The sequence below is a fragment of the Pleurodeles waltl genome, chromosome 1_1, assembly GCF_031143425.1.
Source record: "Pleurodeles waltl isolate 20211129_DDA chromosome 1_1, aPleWal1.hap1.20221129, whole genome shotgun sequence".
NCBI lineage: Eukaryota > Metazoa > Chordata > Amphibia > Caudata > Salamandridae > Pleurodeles > Pleurodeles waltl.
This window is the reverse complement of record NC_090436.1, coordinates 335214325-335236152: the sequence shown is the minus strand read 5'-3', so window position 1 is coordinate 335236152 and position 21828 is coordinate 335214325. Positions and strand designations below refer to the sequence as shown.

The window sequence follows — 21828 nt, the reverse complement described above, 5'->3', positions numbered from 1 at the left end:
CTTCTTTGAAAATTAAGTAATATTAGCGGATTAATAAAGTGTACATAAATTAAGAAGCAATTTATAAAATATTAGATTTTTCAACATTCTGTAAATGTGAAGGAATTAGAAATTGGACATATTCTTAGATCAATTTGTGAAAGCAGTTCAAGTGCATCAAACAGAATATATTACATATGATAAGTGGCCTCATTTGAATTTAGAAATGCCCCATCCTTACCATTAAAGTTACAATTCTGATTTTCTTATATTTGTTTGTATTTTAAATATTTAATCATTTGCCCATTTGTTTGATGAATGTTTGTTTCTGTATTTTTTGCATATTGTTTTTCAGTTCACATAATTGAAAATGCTGAGGTTGGAGTCCCTAGCTTCTAGTAATGCCTTACTAGGGAGTCCCCAGTAATGATTCATTGGGGTCCTTAGGTTCCATGGGTTGAGTGGGGCTCCACAGAAGTTAAAAGCTTAAGAACCATACCACTGAAATGAAGCATTCAAAATTAACATAACATGTGCCTGCGTCTCTTTTGAACCACGTTATCTACATTGCATGGAGCCATGGGACCAGCCACTAGAGGTCCCCACACTTCCGAGCTGTAGTGCAAAAGCTCCAGCATAGAGTGCTTCTAAAACCTTGCAAAGTCTCACTAGGTCACATTTCCTTAGACCTGGGGGACACAGGGTTACTTTTGAAAATGTTACATATGTGGCACCGCTGTGCTCCTGCAGCCCCAAAACACATTCTTAGAGACATTTGTGGTGCCCCTGATGCCCTGGGGTTACCACAACAAGGCTGTAAGCCAATACCTGCAGGGCATTATGGAGTGCACCCACACATGGGATGGTGCATATTTGATTTCTTTCTGGTAAGGAGGCCGTCTGGCACGCAGGTTTTTCCTTGTTTTTGTTGTGTTCTTTTATAACGGAGTGCCCAGTCCCATCCGGACTCCCCGATGCACTGGATTTTATTTTTCATTGGGGTGGTGTGCTGAGCGTACTTCTGCACTGTCCATCTGGATCCCCGCTGGACCAACCTTGAAGTTCGCCGGCGTGGGAGCAAAAGTGCTATGTGCACATTCTCACACCCACACTTCTTGCGGGTGGTGCATCCCACTGCCATCCCCGGTTTCACATGGGGGAGTGGAGGCAGCCCAAGAATTCTGCTGCACTCCCCAGCTTTTCGGCTTGGGGTCCAAGAGATGGAGTTCTGGGGCCATATGACTTCAGTGTCGACCTTCACATGCTCCAGTATTGGCATGTCTGCCCCCAGAAAGCTGAGCGCCCACTGGGTAAATCAGAACATAGGGGAGGGAGGCCCATGCACACCAGCTCTTCCAGGCACAGAAATAAATTGCTCCTGCACTGACCCCCAGGTTTTGGTCAACCTGGGGGTACTTTTAAATCTTGCAGCGAAACCCCATGCTCTCCATTTCACTTGTGTAAGCAGATTTAAATGGGTAATCTTCAAGGGTGCATAACCTTAGCCACCTGGAGCCCTTTCAGCAGGCCTTCTGACCTCAAAGTGACACACTTTGCAGAGAGCTGGTTTCACTAGCTCTTTGCATAAGCTTCTCTCCTTTGCCTGGCTTCTGGTGTTCCTCTCTTGCTGGAGCACAAAAGTCCCGGTCTTCCCCCAACTGTTCCTGAAGGGACATAAGGGGGACAGGCTTGCTGGCCCTGGAGAGACCCACTAGTCCTGGGTTCAGGTGCGGACAGAGCCCTTAGGGCATCAGAGGCATCTTCTTCCATCTATCCATGGTATTGCTGTTGTCCAAGTCCATGGTCTAACTCTGTCTCTCCCATGTGAAAGAGTTTAAAAGTGTGGGTGAAATGTTCTAGATGCCAGGTATCCCTGGCCAATCCCAGGATGCCACATTCCCCCCTTCACCCTGTTCATATCCTCCTGCACAGCTTCTGGGGCAGTCCAGTATGATGCTATCAAGTGGTCTATGGGCACAGCTCCTCAAATTGTTCCATCTCTACTCCTACAATCACTACCAAGGACTTTCCCACCAAAACCCCAAAGGGGAGAGCCCACTGCTGTGCTGGCTCCAAATGTCTGGGCTTACTCCTTTGTTTAGCGGGCTTGGACTGTCCCAACTCCAGTGCAGTGTGGCCCCTAATTACCAGATGCAGATTTTCCTTCCCGCCCCTTCCTTCTCAGGAGCTGAGTGAAGCACTGATAATTGCTCTTTTTGTGTGGTGAGGCCTTTTTCCCTCTGCTGGGGAACAGAGTAATTAACACCGCCCAACAGGGTGACAAAAAGTCTGGAATCTGATTCTGAGCTGGGGCCACAGAAATATGATAATTCTCTACGACCCTTAAGGTGAACATGTATGTTCGTGGGTCCTGCATATTTTAGCTCAGTGTGCATGTCCCTCCCCGGGTTGACATCTAACTGAACTGTATAGGTCAAAGGAAAGCAGAACTCCAATTTAAGATAGATTTTTCCCTGTGTGTATAATACAGTGAGACTACAGATAATCCAGTAACCTTTCTTGACCTATCTAGGAGTACCCACTAATATTATGAGGTGACCCCAGGTCAACATCTGTCCCTGCTGACTCTTTATGCGCAGGCTACGTGAACACAGTTACCTGGCTGTGCACAAAGGTAGCCTCACACGCACAGCTCGCACACATACATGCAGCCACATGTTCACGTACAACCAGCCCAGTGCCCCTTATCCTACCTGTGTTGCAGCGGCCTTATCTTATAAGGCAGACACTGGTGTTAAACATATGTAGTCCAACTATCATGTGATAACTGTGGATGAGACTCAAGTAGTGAGGCCCACCCGCAGTAAAGGCCAAAAAAACAAGGTGATCAAAAAGTGAAAAATCTGCATGGCCTGAATAGACGGAACCCATTTTGCTACAGCTGGGGTGCACAGTGCAGGAATGCCAGGAATCGTCCAGCTCCTTGTCATGGGTCACTGCAGAAATTTGTTCAGGGGGCCGCAGCTGTACTAGTGCCGGCAGTGTAACACTACGGTGGCCGTAGTGTTGCGCTGCACTATGAACCGGCACACCAGGCTGTACCTAAATTCTGGGGGGCACGCGCCCTACCTTGACACACGCTCCTTGTCCCACATTGAACCAAGAAAACTATTGGAAGTCTGAGATAGCTCTGGTCGGACCCAAACTTGCAAAATACACTTGAGCGCACACTCAATCAAACTAAACACTACTCCTGACCCCAGTCCCAGTGCACCCACCACTAGTTAGTGAACCAACTAGCTGGAAGCCACACGTTCCCACACAGGTTTAATGTTCTAAAGTTTGGGCCAAAGATGCGAGTGACACTGAAGACCAAAGATACCACCACAGTCCCCTACTTTCTACCCGGAAAATACCTCTGTATCAAAATGCTCCTGCTACACTTTCTAGTTCCTAAGTCTAGAGTACACTATGACCATGTTGTGACAAAAATTGGAACTTTGATTATTACAGTTATTGTGGATGGTTGTTACCTTGTACTTTTTCATGTTCTCCTCCAGGGTCACAGCTTCGTGCATTTGGCTCTCCTAGGATCAGCAGCACTTCAGGCATGTCTGCTGGTCATGCCTGTAGTAGACTCACAGCTTCTCACAGAGCAACAACCAGTATCCCCTTCCTCACCGACATTCATTCACACACTCACACTGCCTTATTCTCCACCAGTCCTGCCATGTTGGGCAAATACCAGGTGAGCTGCAGATTCTGCTAGTTGAACAACTTGGAACATTGCATTTCACGGGCTGCTCGATGGAGTTTCAGCAGAAGGTGTGGCTGTAGTCCACTGAAATCGATCCTGAAAGGGAGCTAAGGTGATCGGGCAGGCGGCCTCCTCCTACAGGCTGAAGGCAGGGTCTGGCTCATCAGCAGTATCCATATTGTGATAGGTTGCTAAATGAACAAGTAGATGCTGCACTGTGAACTGCTCTGCTGATGGTTTAGAAAGCCTACGGCAAACCTCTGCTCTGAGATGAGTGTTAAAAACACCAGGAGAGGGAAAACAGGGACTCAGCATCTACCCTTTGTCTTGACAAACAGAAATAATACTTGCACCCCATGTTCAGAAGGGACAAACCAACCTTGTAATGTCTTAGAAGCATGCAAAAGTAGACCATTTGGAGAAACTAATTTAACTTGTCTGACTGACGACGTGATCTTAAAAAGATTGTTAAAAAGTAATCTAAAATAACGAATTTTTATTTAGAAAATATTAAATGCAATAAAAGACAAGCCATATGTTTTTTTTTTATATATATGTATGCGTTAAATAAAATGTAGATAACAGTCTTTAGACTGTGGCTCCTCATCATGCAACAAAGATGGGGCAGAAGCAGGAGGCAACAAGCTCATATGTAGAGCGTAGTAGTTAAGTAGAGAACTCTTAAGTGGAGTACTGGTCACAGATAGGGCATCTAGGAGGGCAGAAGGTCAACCATTGTTCTTTCTGCCTCTCTGCACTCGATTAGGTTGTGAGGTGAGCGAGAAGGTAGCAGGCAGCTTTAATTTGCTTTTGGGCCAGCACAGGTTTGGGAGCTATGGAGAACTAACTAGACAGCTGCAGTTTGAGGAAATTGTCTGGTGTGTTTCTCAACCATAAAAATATTGATAGTGCACCTCCACTGCAGTCAAGGCACAATCCCCAGTCTATGTTCTGCAGTGAAAATACCAGTTAGTCTGTCAGATCAAACTAATCACCAATGAAAGACTGGAGGTTGGTGAAAGGAAGTACTCCCCTGGGCTAATCTAAATTGTGAATGAAAATTCTTCGGGTAGCTTCAAATAGCTACAATAATCTGACCCAAACACACGGAGGGGTGAAAGGGGCCAACCGCAAGAACCTTCCTATATTTTGTATTCCTCATCTCATGAGATCTCACAAACCGTTTTAGCTTTCTGTAACTAGGCCAAAGCATGGGCTAGTGCAGGGGTCTCCAACCTTTTCTGTAATAAGAGCTACTTCAAGATCTATCAGTCAAGGTTGCATTAGTGGCCACTGTATGCAAGATTACCATCAGTATTCACCTCAGTGAGTCAGGAAGGGTTACCGGTTCCAATGTCAAAAAGACTTTGTCAATTCATAATGCCTCTTTGTGGGTAATACATAACAGCCATAGTTAAAATGCCCCTGGCACCAAGGTATATGAGCAAAGAGCCTCCCAGTGCCTTATAATTTATAACGCAAACATCAGCTTTAAATATATTTTGCAAATTGAACCATTTTTCTCAAAACATCAGCATGAGTTCTGTAAATGCACACATTTTCACCTTGCATACATGCTTTTTAATTTTAGTATAGATAAAGTAATTCATTCAAACAAAAAAGTCTAATTTAATATGCTGGGCTGCAAACAGGAGAGCTCCTTACAGGTAGATAGAGAGCTACCAGTAGCTCACGATCTACTCGTTGGAGAAGCCTGGGCTAGTGCATTGTAAGCACCTTGCATACCTTACTGGTGTAATGCTCTCTAATGTCACTGATACATGTATAGATTTTTTAGACTTGTTGCACTTTATTTATGCTGTATCTTCTGACATTAAAGCTACGTCACCATTGGGTATTTGTTTTTTAGATCCAGTGCAGTGCAAGAATTACTGGAGAAAAATTACAGAATTCATTGTTCTTTGCATAATATTGTAAGTAAAAACAAAACAGGGAATGCTAATAAAAATGCATTTGTATTCCAGTTTGTGTGAATGTTGTAGTCTTGTAGGATAAGAACACATTTGTTTGCTTTAAAATGCTAAATAAATATTTTTAAATAGCCTTGTGCATGCTGCAGAAGCTCTTCATAATGTATGATGGGAGTAGTAGTTTTCAGAATATGAATGTATAAAATAGTCAGTATAGACTTGATTCAACATTTCTTGTCACTAACAGTAACACCTCTTTCTTTATGCTGTACTCCTGCTGTTGAAACCGCGTGCTACGTTTCGTGAGCTGGGCACTATCCTTATTGATCTCATATTGCGTAAGGGAAAGAGAAGGGTCCCTCTGGCTAAACTGCAGCAAGCGACCACAGACGATGAGAGGAATGCCCCTGACTTCCACTCTTGCTACCTTGCCACTCAGCTACAGTATAGTGCATGGGCTGGTTCCCAGGGAGGGATACACTGGGAATGCTTAGATTAGCAGACCCCCCACCCCACTGATTTGCCACATCTGTGGACCCTTGTGCTTAATGCGAGACATAAGGGTCCTCACGGCATTATATGACTGTTGGGAAACGAACCTGGGGGCCCCTTTGACTGGCAGGATTGGGATAAACTGTGGGAGGTTGCCCCAAAATTATTTGCAATGCCCACTTCCGACTTATACATTTTTATATCCCACATAGAGCATACCTGACACCCCTGAAACTTAGCAGCTACTTCCCAACCACCGCCCTTGTTTAACTACTTGGTTTGAGATCTTGCACCTCCTGGTGGAGATTACTGACTGCTCCTTAGCCCTCATGCCCCAGTTCTGCCACCTGTGGCTTTACCCCAACCCCATATCCTTCTCCATTAGTCCCTACAGGTGGAGGGTGGGGGAGGAATGTTGACCTTTATATGCACAGTTAATTATTGTTATGCAGGACATAGGAGAGGACTAGCTTTAACTAACGTGATTGCACTGAGAGATTTTATACCCTGTTTTTCAGCATTATGGTGAGTTGACTGGGCTACATCTTATACCGGTGCTGGTCCGCCTTATGCTTTTTATTCTAGGTAACTGTGACCATTAGTGTGTTTATAAAAAAAATAAAAAAAACAGTAACACCTCTGTCTGAGGACATGCATTTTTGTAAGGTAGTTGATCAGTGAAGAATGAATTTATGGAGTTTAATAAGAAAACTTGGCAAATTATTTTGCTGTGCAGATCTGTGATTAAATCTATGCCTTTTTTTTTTTACAGTTGATTCCTGAACAGTTTAGCATTGCAGAAAAAGTAGAAAGCATTCTCACAGAGGCCAAGTTTAGTGACAAGCGTGCACGGCAAATGGATATTGATGATTTCATTCGGTAAAGCAATCTTAGTTTTTATTAATCCTTTAATTTCTTCAAAATTATCCCCATACAAGAACATAGATCCCACAAGAGTGTGATCTGTTTACTGTTTTTTTGTAAGAAAAATGCTTAAAGTATAAAGGTTAATGCTTCATGTTGTACATACCTGAATACATTGTTATATAGAGGAATTTTGCAAAACGTCTGATAACTGGGTTGATAAAGTGTGTATAAATAGATCTACTCTACGGTGCATTTACTGGTAGTGATTGCTGTTATAGGCTGCTTAACCGTTAGAGGAGTACATAGAAGCTGCCTTGATTACCCAGGTAACTGGGACTTGTGTGAAGTACACAGCATTTGATTACTCTTGAGAAAGCAGCAGCTCAGTAAGGGTCATAGGTCTCTATGGGCACATATTTGCTAGAGAGAACTGCCCTATTGGATAGGCTGTAGAAGTTCATTGATGAACCCATGGTAGGTAACATACCACTCAATGCAGATGAATCCAGGATAATTATGGTGCTTATCGCTAATAGGGATTTAACAGATTTTAAAAGTGAGCCTTAGTCTATGCTAAATGGAGATGTCACAAATAATAAAAAATATATTGGCACAGTGCAGCAGCTTATCATGCATGTGTACATGCAGACCTGTCTGGTTTCATTAGCACAGGAAGATAATGCTCTGTTTTAAAAATGTTAGCCAATTTTATGGAGAAATTCTGGGAAGTGAAGATGTGAACTTGGTTAAAACGGCTAGCTAGGGATTCCTGATTCAAGTGCTTCTGTACTGAACTATAACCCCAAGTTTATAGGCTGTCTGAGGCTTCTTTGTTAACAAAGTCTTTTATGCAGTATTGGAGTGTTGGGATCTGGACTGTGGTGCAAGACAAAGTTACCCGCTATCGCCAATCCTGTTTGTAGTGGCACCATTAGTCTTGTGTACTGAGCATCCCGGGGTGGAGACCTAAATGGCGAAAGTACTGCATGACGCCTTCCTCAAATGGGGCTTTGCTTAAATAAATATTTTTGCAGATGTGGGACACAGAAAATGCTGCAACTTCACTGATAGATTTTTACCAACCAGTAATGCCCTTTTGATTAATTGGCCAGAAATTCGGTAACATGAATTTGGCCTTTGTTTAAAGCAGGGATTTGAGCCCAAATTTTCGATCTCTGTCTAAAATTAAGACACAGGAGTTACCAACTAACTAGTAAAGGACAATATTTTGTGCATAGTTGCCTTTTGAGAGGTAAATTATTAGCCTGATCTTCTCTCAGCCACGCACAATTTCAACCATGAACTTGCAGTCCATTGTAATCTATCTTTCCTACTGCCAGGAACAAATTGATTGTTTACTTACCATTGTTCTATTTTTGAGTGAAGTTACATAGTTCATGTCTTCAACATTATCCTGATGATGGTCCTGGAGAATTAGTTCATATTGGGGTCTAAACACCAGCACTTTTATCACTTTGGACAGTCTTGCTCAGGCGCAGCCCGTCCTTTAGGGTGGAGGGGCCACGCCCCCCCACCTTTTGCCCCTCATGAAGAGTGTCTGTCAGGCTGAACAAAGGTCGGCCTGACAGACACTCTTCATTTTGAGGTCAGACAGCCAGGAGTGAGACATGCGCGATTTGCGCAGACGCCTGGCTGTCTGAGCTGAACTTTGCTGGGCTGAGGAGGTCACAGCTCCTATGGGTGTGACCTCCTCCGCCCAGCAAAGGTGCCTTGAGGCCCTCCCCTGGGTGACGAGGAAAGAGTCACCCATTGACACTCGCCCTGGGCGCTTTAGGTTTAAGCCCTGAAGCGCCAAGGGCGAGTGTCAATCTGTGACACTTCATCACAGAGTGGGGTGGGGTCAGCAGTCTCACTGACCCCATCCCACTCTGTAACGTGGCTGGGACTGCTGCCTTCCCTCTGGCTGACCTAATGTCAGCCAATGAGGGAAGGCAACAGCCCCAACCCTCCTGGGACCTCGAGGCTGAAGGTACGTGTGTGTGTGATGTTTTAAAATGAATGTTTGGTGCATGCGTGCATGTTTGAATGTTATGCGTGTTAATGGATGTGCGTGCATGCGTGTGTGATAGAATGTGTGTGTGTGTGTGTGATGTTTTAAAATGAATGTTTGGTGCGAGCGTGCACGTTTGAATGGTATGAGTGTTGTTAATGGATGTGCGTGTGTGTGTGCTTCCTGCCCACCCCCCTCCCTCCTTAAGCTGCCGGCCGCCACTGGTCTCGCTTATCTTTTTAAAGACATCCACAGGAGACCGTGGACTCACCATGGTCTTCTGACGTTAATAATATAATGGCAGTTTGATGGATGTTTGTACTTTTTATGTGCAACAGTGTGTTATTACCACTTTCTGAATGTTTAATTCACAAGAGCACTGCACCATCGCTCATTCACGTGGCTTTATTTTATTCTTTGATGATTATTTTTTGCTAAACAAATGCTGATTCTCAGATGTTCAGTTATAGTGTCCTTTGTATCTAGCAATTAATCTGCTACTTCTTGATGCCCTCAGCTTAAATTAGCTAAGCTAAGTAATGAACTCAATAGAGCAATTTTTTCATTGTGTGTTTCATTCATGAGATATTACCCTTGTATACGGTTTCCAACAAACTATATTGGGGCTACTGTCCTCCGGGGGCAGCGGGGGAGGGAGACTTTGGTTCCCGTTTATTTGGGGTGGTGGCATGGCCATTCCATTGTGCCAATTTGTCCCGACCTTTCCCCCAGGGGAGCAGAAAGACTGAAAATGCACAAAAGACGGTGGTGGAGCAAAAGCCCTTGCCCAAGGGGATGCTCCTCCTACCTGGTGTCTAGTGAAGTGGATCCCTGCTTGGGAATCAGTAATCACCCTCCTTGGGTAATCCCCAAGCAGGGATCCACTTGGGGAGGGGTACCATTGGAAAGGAGAGATTCTCTCCTTTTCAACAAAACCTTCCCCGTCTGCATCGGTGCTCGGGGGCTGAGGTAGGCCCCAAGAGTATTGAGGTAGAGAAAGTGAAATTAGCCTATTGGCTCATTTCACTGTAATTTTTGGAGAAATTACTTCAGCAGCCCACACGCACTGATTATCATTTAGCTGAATATCAAAAACAGCATCAGGAGGTGGGGAAGCTGTTCCCCCCCCCCACCTCCGAGACAGTTTTAGTCAGCAGGGAATCCCTCTGGTGCCCACACCAGAGGGAGTTTCTGACTCGTGTGAGGATGGCTGGGAGCTGTCCAACGCACAGAACAGGTTAAGCTGCTGGGCCTCAACTATTGTAGCTACTCTCCACTTTCTTCATCTGGTGCTTCAAAGGTGATGAGGGGAGTGTACTCTTTAACAATTAGGCTTGTGGACAGTAGTTCCTCTGCTTGCCCTCTTTGCTCAACTGTTTGATGTGGAACTCTCCCGCACTTGAGTTTAGAGAGTCTTCATAGCTGGGAAGTTTATAGTTTATCAGCAGTTATTATACAGGTCTGACCTTTATATTTTTAAAGGTGATCTATTGATCTCTTTCCACTGGCCAAAATACGGGTTTAATTAAACGGATAGTTTGTGTGTTGCACACCTTTCTCTTCTCTTCCTAGGAGGAAGAAATCAGAAGCTCCTTTTACATCGTGATTCAGTTTTTCACTGAGCAATAAAGTAGCTGCAGGGGACTTTGTTGTAAGGCCCATTCCTTACCCTCTGTAGTTTAACCCACAACCTTTTCTCCTTTTCAGAGGCGAGACACCCGTTCACATTTCTCTCATTCCCCAAGGGTGTAACTCATTCTTCTGCTAAGAATGAGCATTCCTTCGGTGAATTGTACAGTATATCAATGGCAGAACTCTCTTGCCTGCCTGATAACTTTCAGATTGTTTCCATTTCTACCTTTTGTGACTTCTGCTGCGGAGAGGCTCTTTTCTGTCTTAAACCATGTTTTTTTGGCGATGTTCCCTTCTAGTGCTGCAGGGTGGCCTTAAGCAAAAAAAATATGTACCAATGTGGGTGTATCTATCAATGATTTTCTTGCTATACACACACAGTAAAATAAAATAACGTTGCCATCTGATCCAACTAAAATTTGTTCTGTTTTTCAGACTTCTGCATGGATTCAACGCCGAAGGCATCCATTTCTCCTGAATGAAGCACTTTTATAGTGGAAATAAATTACATCAACAGTAACCTATGAAGTTGTTTTGGTAGTGGAAACATCTGCTATTTTGTGTGAGGACGACTGTTTACAAAACAAATTGTGTCCTGAACAAAGGAAATCTATTGGAGCGTTGTTGTGCCCTCTTGTTATTAGAGGCAATAGAATGTGATGCCCTCAGAAGTTGCAATAAAGAAGAAAAATGTTTTGTACAACACACTGACTCTATCAACAGAGAAGAAATATATTAGAACTAATACAAAAATACACTTGAAATGGAACTCCATCAATTTTTACAAGGCACTTTAACCCTTGTACCGAGCTGCAAAATTGTAAATCGGGGAAACCTTTTCGCCACACAAATTATTGCAGGTACAACCTGAATGAATCTGTAAGAAAGAGCTAGAAAGAAAAATAACTTTTAGCAGTCGTGTGGAACCACTATTGTTACAGCTGCAAAATAGTTTCTATGTCGAATTCAAATGACATATTTTCCCCTTATATTTATAAATGATAAAACTTTTTAGAGTACTTTTAACATGTTTTTCTCCTTGAACTCATTTTGCACAGAGTGGTCGAATTTGTTAGCATCAAATGTTCCCATATTTGAACTGCATGCACTGTTTGGAAAACATACTTCGTTAACATGATTGTATGCTTGAGGTCCATTGAGCCATAGTGAATTAATTAACAGGGGTTCATTATGACCGTGGCGGTCACTAGACCGCCAGAGTCACAGTGGCAGTCCAACCGCCACATTATGTCCGTGCCGGAGCCGCCACGTTCTAACCGGTGACACCGCCAAGCTAAGGTGCCACCATCCTGCAGCCTGGCAGTTGTAATCCGGCAGGGCAGCGCTGCCCTGGGGATTACGAGTTCCTGTCAGCCAGACTGTCTATGGCGGTAAACACCTCATGGAAAGGCTGGCAGAATGGGGGGCCTAGGGGGGCCCCTGCACTGCCCATGCACTTGGCATGGGCAGTGCCAGGGCCCCCATGCACAGCCCCATCGCACATTCCACTGCCCGAATTACGGGCAGTAGAATACACAACGGGTGCTGCTGCACCAGCACATTGCAGCTGGCTGCAAGTTTAAGGCCCTGTTCCCCACTGGAAACCATAATAGGGCCGGCGGAGTTCAGGCTGCACAGTCTGCCCACCAATGTCATAATGAGGGCCACAGTATTGTGTGCAAACATGGTGGATGCTTGTGTTGAAACGTTAACTTCTCCTGACACAAATGGGAAGATTCGCAAACAATGTTTTGTCAGTCAAAAGATTGAAGTGAATTATTGTTTTGCTATTTCTTACTCATTGTACAGTTACTTGAAATATTTGCATCACTTACCTTCATTTGAGCCTGCTGAAACGCTGGAGTGCAATCCCATCATTTGTTTTATTATTATACTAATTAAGATACGTATTAGACATTTAGGCCCTCATTACGACTTCGACCGCCGAAGCCGCGGGCGCCACTATATCGCCAGTGCAGGTGGTATATGTGGATCCCTATTATGGCTTTTCTGCTGGGCCAGCGGACAGAAACAGTGTTTCCGTCCGCTGGCCCAGCGGAAAAGTCACATCAACATTGCAGCCGGCTCATAATAGAGCCGGCTGCAATGTTGATGTGCAGCGGGTGCATGTGAAATGCGCGATGGGGCTGTGCCTGGGGGCCCCTTCACTGTCCATGCCGAGTGCATGGGCAGTGCAGGGTCACCCCGAGTCCCCCTCACCGCCAGCCTTTCCATGGCGGTGTTTACCGCCATGGACAGGCTGGCGGTTGGGGATTATGACCACCAGGCAGAAGCCTGGTGGTATGTTGGAGGGGCCGGCGGTATGGCCGTGGCTAATGCGCCATGGTCATAATCCACTGGCGGTGTTACCGCCGGGGTATGGCCGGCCGCCAGGGTTGTAATGAGGCCCTTAGTGTTTCTGTCCCTTTTGAATATAGATAAATAAAACATTTGGATAACTGTAGTCTTGCATCATTTGAATCTTCATTGAAGTCATAAATATTAGAATTATTCCCTATTGCTCCCCTGGATCCCAAAATAATAAGAATAATTGTCCATAAGTGAACATCCAAGGTGCAGTTGTCCATATGATGAGCACATATTGCAGGAGCCTTTTTAGAAGAAATCTAGACTTCGAAAGTCCAGTGCTGTCTAATTCATGACTGCATTGTAGCATCTCTATTGAATAAAAGGCGGGCACCAAGTCTAAGAATGCAGGAAAAGCACAGGCAGCCTCATAGACTTACATTGTATAGCTGTGATAAGTAGTCTCCTGTGCATTTTCAGGCTCCAGGACCTTCCAATACCCTTTATGCAGTTTTGCTGAAAGTTTTAACTGAACACTAAAATAAGTTTCTGGCTTTGCCTGGAAAGCTGGAGGCAGAGTGCAGAGCCTGTCCACAGTACTTCACTATTCATTTGGGAACATGGTGACTACCTTGATGGAGACTTCCATCTTTTGGACTATTGTGGTGCAGCTAGAGAGTCTGGCCTTCCTTGAGGTAAAGGTGGTAAATGAGATTCTGAAACTGATAATTGCATTGCTTCCTGCCTCTCCATTATCAGTGACATGGATGTTAAACAAGAGACCATTCTTGGTAGTGAATGCAGGACAAGAGGTCACAAGGGAACCTTAAATGGATAATGTGGTGGTATGACAGACCTTGGCAGGCTCAATGGTAGAGGAGTCTCTTTAGCGTGAGTGGTGGTGTTTTCTTTGGAGCAGGAGTAACAAGCAACATTGAATCTCTGCATCACTCTCTTGCTATTGAGAAATGTGACTCAATCCAACCTCAGAGTTCACTGGTGATGCCAACTGTATCGCTAGTGATTGTGAACATAATCGTTGAGGGTTTGACATTACTTTTTTTTCTGAACCTGCTATGATGCGTAACTGTGAATGCCAATCCTGTCTTTGACAATGAATATCTCGGTACCAAAGACTGTGCGGTCGACTAGGAATGTCACAGGGGATGTGGTGATAATGCTTCTTGCTACCTTTACTCAAGCTCCTCTCTCCATAGCTCTCTTTATGGTAGTCTTGCGAGAGGCTGGATCCTTTTTAAGGCTGTTCATCTTGAGGACATTTCAGTCTTCTTTATCTTCTTCCTTGGCCCTCATGTCCTCTAATTTACTACATAGCCTGATCACTTCACTGTCCTTTAATCCCGTCGCTACCAGGCTTTTTCCTCCTCAATTTTCTTTGGATATTTGGGGCATGGCGCGCTTAGGCCCTCATAACGTTTTGTCCACATAAGCTAACCACGCCAAATTGGTGTCCTTTTTTTCTAACATCCTAGGGATTCTAGAGGTATCCAGACTTTGTGGGTTCCCCTGAAGGAGACCAAGAAATTAGCCAAAATACAGTGAGAATGTCATCTTTTTTTTTTAAATGGGGGGAAAAGGGCTGCAGAAGAAGGCTTGTGGTTTTTCCCCTGAAAATGGCATCAACAAAGGGTTTGCAGTGCTAAAATCACCAGCTTCCCAGCTTTCAGGTAGACTTGAATCAGAAAACGAAATTTTTCAACACAATTTTGGCATTTTACTGGGACATACCCCATTTTTACGATTGTTTGTGCTTTCAGCCTCCTTCTAGTCAGTGACAGAAATGGGTGTGAAACCAATGGATCCCAGAAACCGAAACATTTCAGAAAAATAGACAACATTCTAAATTCAGCAAAGAGTAATTTGTGTAGATCCTACAAGGGCTTACCTTGGTACCCAGAGCCAGTAAATGAGCTGCACCTTGCAGTGGGTTTTCATTCTATACCGGGTATACACCAATTCATTTGCTGAAATATAAAGAGTGAAAAATAGGCATCAAGAAAACCTTTGTATTTACAAAATGGGCACAAGATAAGGTGTTGAGGAGCAGTGGGCACAAGATAAGGTGTTGAGGAGCAGTGGTTATTTGCACATCTCTGAATTCTGGGGTGCCCATACTAGCATGTGAATTACAGGGCATTTCTCAGATAGGTGTCCTTTTTTACACACTATCTTATATTTGGAAGTAAAAAATGTAGAGAAAGACAAGGGGCAATAACACTTATTTTGCTATTCTATGTTCCCCCAAGTCTCCTGATAAAAATGGTACCTCGCTTGTGAGGGTAGGCCTAGCGCCTGCGACAGAAAATGCCCCAAAACACAACATGGACACATCACATTTTACCACAGAAGACAGAGGTGTTTTTTGCAAAGTGCCTACCTGTGGATTTTGGCCTCTAGCTCATCTGGCACCTAGGGAAACCTGACAAACCAGTGCATTTTTGAAAATTAGAGATCTAGGGGAATCCAAGATGGGGGGTGACTTGTGGGGCTCGCATCAGGTTCTGTTACCCAGAATCCTTCGCAAACCTCAAAATGTGGCTTTAAAAAAAAAAAAACCTTTTCCTCACATATCGGTGAAAGAAAGTTCTGGAATCTGAGAGGAGCCACAAATTCCCTTCCATCCAGCGTTCCCCTAAGTCTCCCAATAAAAATGATACCTCACTGGGGTAGGCCTAGTGCCCGCAACAGGAAATGCCCCAAAACACTATCTGGACACATAAAAATTATCAAATACAAAACGACCTGTTTTTTGAGGGGGGTGGGTGGAGATGTGCGTTTTTGGTCCTGGGCTCAACCGCCATCTAGGGAAACCTACCAAACCCAGACATTTCTGAAAACTAGACACCCGCGGGAGTCCATGGAGGCATGACTTGCGTGGATCCCCCAATGTTTTCTTCACCAGAATCCTCGGCAAACCTCAAATTTAGCTAAAAAAACTCATTTTTCCCACGTTTCTGTGTGAGATCACTGCACCGGGACAAATTTCCTACCACCCAACATTCCCCTCAGTCTCCCGGTAAAAATGACACCTCACTTGTGTAGGTGGGCCCAAGTACTTGTGACAGGGACGAGCCAAATACATGTCGAAATTGAGGAGGAACCAAAGTGGGTCCAAAAGGGCAGCTTGAAAAAAAAAACATTTTTAGGCTGACAAGTGCAGCAAAATTTTTATCAGTATATATAAGACAATGCTGGGTGGTAGGAATTATGTGGATTCCTGCAGATTCCGGAAGGTTCCATTGCAAAAATAATTATATTAGGTCGATCTGCCCCCAGGGGGGAGGGGGCAGAAATGGCCTACAAATAGTTTGGTCCCCCTGGAGCAATTGCCTAAGGGGTCGCTCCCCAAACATTAAAAAATACAAATAAATAACAAACAAAAAAATGATCCCTGGTGTCTAGTGGTAGAGGGTCGCTGGGAGTGTAAGAAAACACTAAAGGTGTCCAAGATACCCCACCCCAAGACCCTGAAAAGTAGGAGTAAAGTGATACTACTTCCGCAGAACCACACTAAACTCGTGATAGAGGATTCTGCAAATACCTCAAGAGATTGCAAAGCACCGAAGGTGGATTCCTGGACCTGAGGACCTGCAAAGGAAGGGGACCAAGTCCAAGAGTCGTGAAAGTGTCCGGGGGGTAGGAGCCCACTAATCCCCGGATGATGGTGCAAAATGGCTGCCTCCAGATGGAAGAAGCTGAAGATTCTGCAACAACGTGCAGAAGATGTCCCACATAGTGCTGGAGGATACATCGTTGTTTCTTTGGAGAAAGACCGCAAACAAGCCTTGCTAGCTGCAAAGGTCGCGATTGAAGAAAAAGGGTGCTGCCTGGGCCCAGGAAGGACCAGGATGTCGCCACTTGGGAGAGGAGGCCCTCAGCAACCCAGAGAGCCCACGCACAAGAAGGCAGCACCCGCAGATGTCCTTGAACACGGGTTCAAGAAGACTGAGCAAGGCAGTCGTCTCAACACTACAAAAGAGGGTCCCACGAAGCCGGAGGTCAACTCAGCGAGTTGAGCAATGCAGGATGGAGTGCTGGGGACCTGGGCTTGGCTCTGCACGAAGGATTCCTTGCAAAAGTGCACAGAAGCCCTAGCATCTGCAGTTCTGTGGGTGCACAGGATTACTGTCTGGAGAGGGGAGGAAAGGACTTACCTCCTCCAAATTTGGAGAGTTGAACCACTGGACAGTCTGGGTCACTTGGGTCCCCCACCAGTTTTCCAGGGGCCACGCTTGTCAAGATGAGAGGGTCCCAGAGTACCGGTGACGCTGAACTTTGGTGCCTGCTGGAGCAGGGGGAAGATTCCATCAACCCACAGGAGATTTCTTCGTGGCTTCCAGTGCAGGATGAAGGCAGGCAGCGCCCAAAGCATGCACCACCAGGAAACAGTCGAGAAAGCTGGCAGGATTAGGTGCTACAATGTCGCTGGTAGTCTTCTTGCTACTTCGTTGCAGTTTTACAGGCGTCCTGGAGCAGTCAGTGGTCGATCCTTGGCAGAAGTCGAAGAGAGAGGTGCAGAGGAACTCTGGTGAATTCTTGCAAGTCATTATCTGAGGAAAAGCCCACAGGAGAGACCCTAAATAGCTCTCAGAGGAGGATTGACCATCTAGTGAGGTAAGCACCTATCGGGAGGGATCGCTGACGTCACCCGCTGGCACTGGCCACTCAGAGGCCTCCAGTGTGCCCTCAGACCTCTTGATTCAAGATGGTGGAGGTCTGAGACACACTGAAGGAGCACTGGGAACCACCCCTGGGGTGGTTATGGACAGGGGAGTGGCCACTCCCCTTTCCTTTGTCCAGTTTCGCGCCAGAGCAGGGATTGGAGGTTCCATGAACCAGTGTAGACTGACTTTGCAAGGAGGGCACCATCTGTGCCCTTCAAAGCATTTCCAGATGCTAAGGGAGGCTACTCCTCCCAGCCCTTAACACCTATTTCCAAAGAGAGAGGGTCTAACACCCTCTCTCAGAGGAAATTCTTTGTTCTGCCTTCCTGGGACTGGGCTGCCCAGACCTCAGCAGGGCAGAACCCTGTCTGTTGGGTGGCATGGGGGTACAATTCCATGATCTTAGACATGTTACATGGCCATATTCGGAGTTACCATTGTGAAGCTACATATAGGTATTAACCTATATGTAGTGCACACATGTAATGGTGTCCCCACACTCACAAAGTCCGGGGAAATTGCCCTGAACTATGTGGGGGCACCTTTGCTAGTGCAGGGGTGCCCTCACACTTAGTAACTTTGCACCTAACCTTCACTAAGTGAGGGTTAGACATATAGGTGACTTATAAGTTACTTAAGTGCAGTGTAAAATGGCTGTGAAATAACGTGCGTTATTTCACTCAGGCTGCAGTGGCAGTCCTGTGTAAGATTTGTCTGAGCTCCCTATGGGTGGTAAAAGAAATGCTGCATCCCATATGGATCTCCTGGAACCCCAATACCTTGGTTACCTAGGTACCCCATACTAGGGAATTATAAGGGTGTTCCAGTGTGCCAATTAGAATTGGTAAAAATGGTCACTAGCCTATAGTGACAATTGTAAAGGCAGAGAGAGCATAAGCACTGATGATCTGATTAGCAGAGCCTCAGTGACACAGTTAGTCACTACACAGATACACACATTCATGCCACAAACTATGAGCACTGGGGTCCTGGCTAGCAGGATCCCAGTGAGACAGGCAAAAGCAAACTTACATACATGTAAAAATGGGGGTAACATGCCAGGCAAATGGTACTTTCCTACAATACTTTAACAACATTTAACTTGAATGTCAACGCAGTTCTTTACTTTCGAAAAGGTCATTATTACAGATAAGTCAAAATTCTACGCACTAAGGGGCATATACTCTGTCTGCACCGAACGTGCATCAAATATTTTGACGCACATTCAGCGCAAACCTTGCCCCATATTTAAACTTTGACGCCCGCAGACATCAAAATCCCGCTGTGTGTGTCATTTTCTGGATGCCGCAACCCGTCTTGCATTAATCATATGCAATGTAGGCGTTCCCATCCACAAAATGACTTAAACGGCTGTGCGTCGTATTTATGCTTTCGGGCAAAAATGCTGCACGGCCGGGAGGTGGAGCCTGGAAATGACGCACAGCCCGATTTGCCTCAAAAATTAACGCCTGGGTCAGGACAGGCATTGAAATGGGGCAAACACACCTGTATTTAACCAGAACACACAGAAGCAACAGGAGAGCAGCAGAGTAGCAAAAGGGAGACATGGAGGTGCTTCTCATCCAGCGTGCACGCAGACGCAGAGCCCAGCAGCAACAACAGCAGCTACCACAACACCAGCATCGAACCCCAAAGGCAGCGCAGAAGGCAGGATAGGATATTCCACACCAGAACAACCGTTCATGGCATCGGGGAACATGACGTCATCCAGAGGTACAGGTTGAACTGGCAGGCCATTCAGCAGCTGCTGCGCAACATTGAGCCACAGTTGGCACCCACCTTGCTGACACCCCGCACCATCCAAACAGAAACCAAGCTGCTTGCCGTACTTCCCATGCTGGCAAGTGGCTCTTTTCAAACAACTGGTGCCCTGGTTGCAGGAATATCACAGCCATCATTCTCTGCATTTTTGCCCAAAGTACTGGATGCCATCATTGGACTCACACCCCGCCACATCTGCTTCGCTAACACACTGCAGAAGCAGCAGGAAACAAAACAAGGGTTTTACCTCATTAGTGGCTTCCCCCACGTCCTTGGTGCAATCGACTGCCCACATGTGCGTCTTGTGCCATCTGCTGCAACTGAACACCTCTACCACAACAGGAAGTACACACATTCCATCAATGTGCAGGCCATTGTCGATCACCAAGGATTGATCACCAACATCGTGGCAAAATATCCTGGGAGTGTCCATGACTCCTTCATCTTCCGTCACAGCACCATCAATCAACACTTCCAGGATGGACGGTACAGCAATGGACTACTTGTTGGTAAGTACAGAAACCTACTTATATACACACTGCACAGCAACCCGCTAGGACACACAACACATACACCACAACAGCAACATGTTGACAGGAACACACTGAGGTGTCATCGCTAGCCATGTTTCATAGGTCACCATTGAACCTGTCACACATTTGAAATTAGTGTACAGTCTGATGTTAAGACGTCAACGATCACAACGTTTGGAGTGGTTTGCCTAGTTGTCACCTTGCAAAATGTAACCGTCTCACTGATGTTTAAATTAATCCATTGCATAAGTCTAAAGGTATGGGATGTCCAGAGTACATTGATGTGAACGTGTTAACAGCACTGTCAAATTGAACCTGTGTATGCAACTATCATCTCACCCCCAGTGAAGACACAGGGACACCTGTATCACAAGTCACAATGCTAAGGAGTGCACACTCTACTGCAAATCCCAAAACATACTGCTGACAACCAGTCAGCAGCCAAATACTTGTGCAGCCAATGAAACAACACAATGCAGATGGTACATCCTACAAGCCTGGGATGCAACACAATAACACAAAAGAGTCACAGACAACACAAGACACCTACTGCCATGCAAGGTTATATCAATGGGGCAGGCTACATCAACATGATCCCATTCATTTTCTCTTTCAGCTGATCAGGGGTATGGGATCCAGCCATGGATAATGACACCATTTGGCAACCCAAGCACTGCAGCAGAGCGTGCCTACAATGACTCACATAGGAGGACACGCAGCATAGTCGAGAGGACCTTCAGCATCCTCAAGTCGAGATTCAGGTGCCTCGACATCACTGGTGGTAGCCTCCTATATTCCCCTGAAATGGTCTGTAAGATCATTCTAACATGTGCCATCCTGCACAACATTTGCATAAGAAGGAACATTCCTCTCTTGGAACCAGAGCCACACATGCCTGAAGAGGAGGAAGAGGAGGATGGTGGCCTGCAACATGAGGGGGAACAACAAAACACGGCTGCTGGATTGCGTAGGCACCAACATATTGTGAACAATTTCTTTTAAAAATAATCACCATCACCACTGTATGAACTAATGTAAATAAACACAGATAATAATCACCATAGCATGGTCTGGCTAATCATTTTTGCTCACCTTTATCTCTAACTATCAGAATAAGAGTGTAGCCTCATGGAGCATTGCTGCTATACCGATCAGGACACAGAAAATCCCAGAGCAATTGTAATGCGTATCATGCAACAGTCACATACCCCATCACTGTAAATGACATATATCCTGTACATTTCACCTTTGAAGGGCAATAGCAGAGGACCACACCTATTTCACACATACATGTTGGAAACATGGTTCATCGCAGCATATGGCACACAACTAAGACACCATCACTCAATAAGGGGAAAACAAGCCTCATACATGAGGCAGTTGATGTGCTATTGCATTGGTAACAGGAATGTATGACCAGCCCCTTGACAGCAGTAAGTCCAACTGCATCCAATCTTTGTAAGGACTATCTGTGACTATAGTTCCCTAGAAGCAGATCATAGACAACACAAGTGACATACCTATGACAAGCATTGCACAGATGACATTCCATGTACGTCAGCTCATTTCCTGACACACCCATGCTCCTGGTCACAACCTTCCTGTCTGAAGAGGTCCCTGGAATAGTAATATGTGTACCCAGATATTCCCTCCTCTACACACACAGACAAACAGTAATCCAGTGTGCTACACCCTTTCCTATGGTATACCATTGTCATAGTACATCTGACTGCATGGACGTCAGGTCAATTAATACACTGGCTTTGTAATGTTGGCCATTTGAATGCAAATCTCACATACAGGACATGTGAGAAACAGATGCAGCAGCACACCTGTGATCACCTCCATGAACACCACCTATCTGAACATGCACTGCCCCTGCTGATGCCTG

General features: G+C 45.3%; 1 protein-coding gene across 3 annotated transcripts in view; it reads left to right on the top strand.

Annotated features, from left to right (window-relative positions):
- The window catches only part of DIMT1 (DIM1 rRNA methyltransferase and ribosome maturation factor), a 57449-nt gene extending 45793 nt beyond the window's left edge, over positions 1 to 11656 (top strand). For all 3 annotated transcript variants that reach the window (XM_069222638.1, XM_069222632.1, XM_069222623.1), the window contains 3 exons: positions 5568 to 5631; positions 6893 to 6999; positions 11066 to 11656. In XM_069222638.1, the coding sequence (XP_069078739.1) occupies positions 5568 to 5631; positions 6893 to 6999; positions 11066 to 11108 (214 nt within the window). In that variant the 3' untranslated portion in view covers positions 11109 to 11656. The remainder of the gene's footprint in view (positions 1 to 5567; positions 5632 to 6892; positions 7000 to 11065) is intronic.
- The last annotated feature ends 10172 nt before the right edge of the window (positions 11657 to 21828 follow it).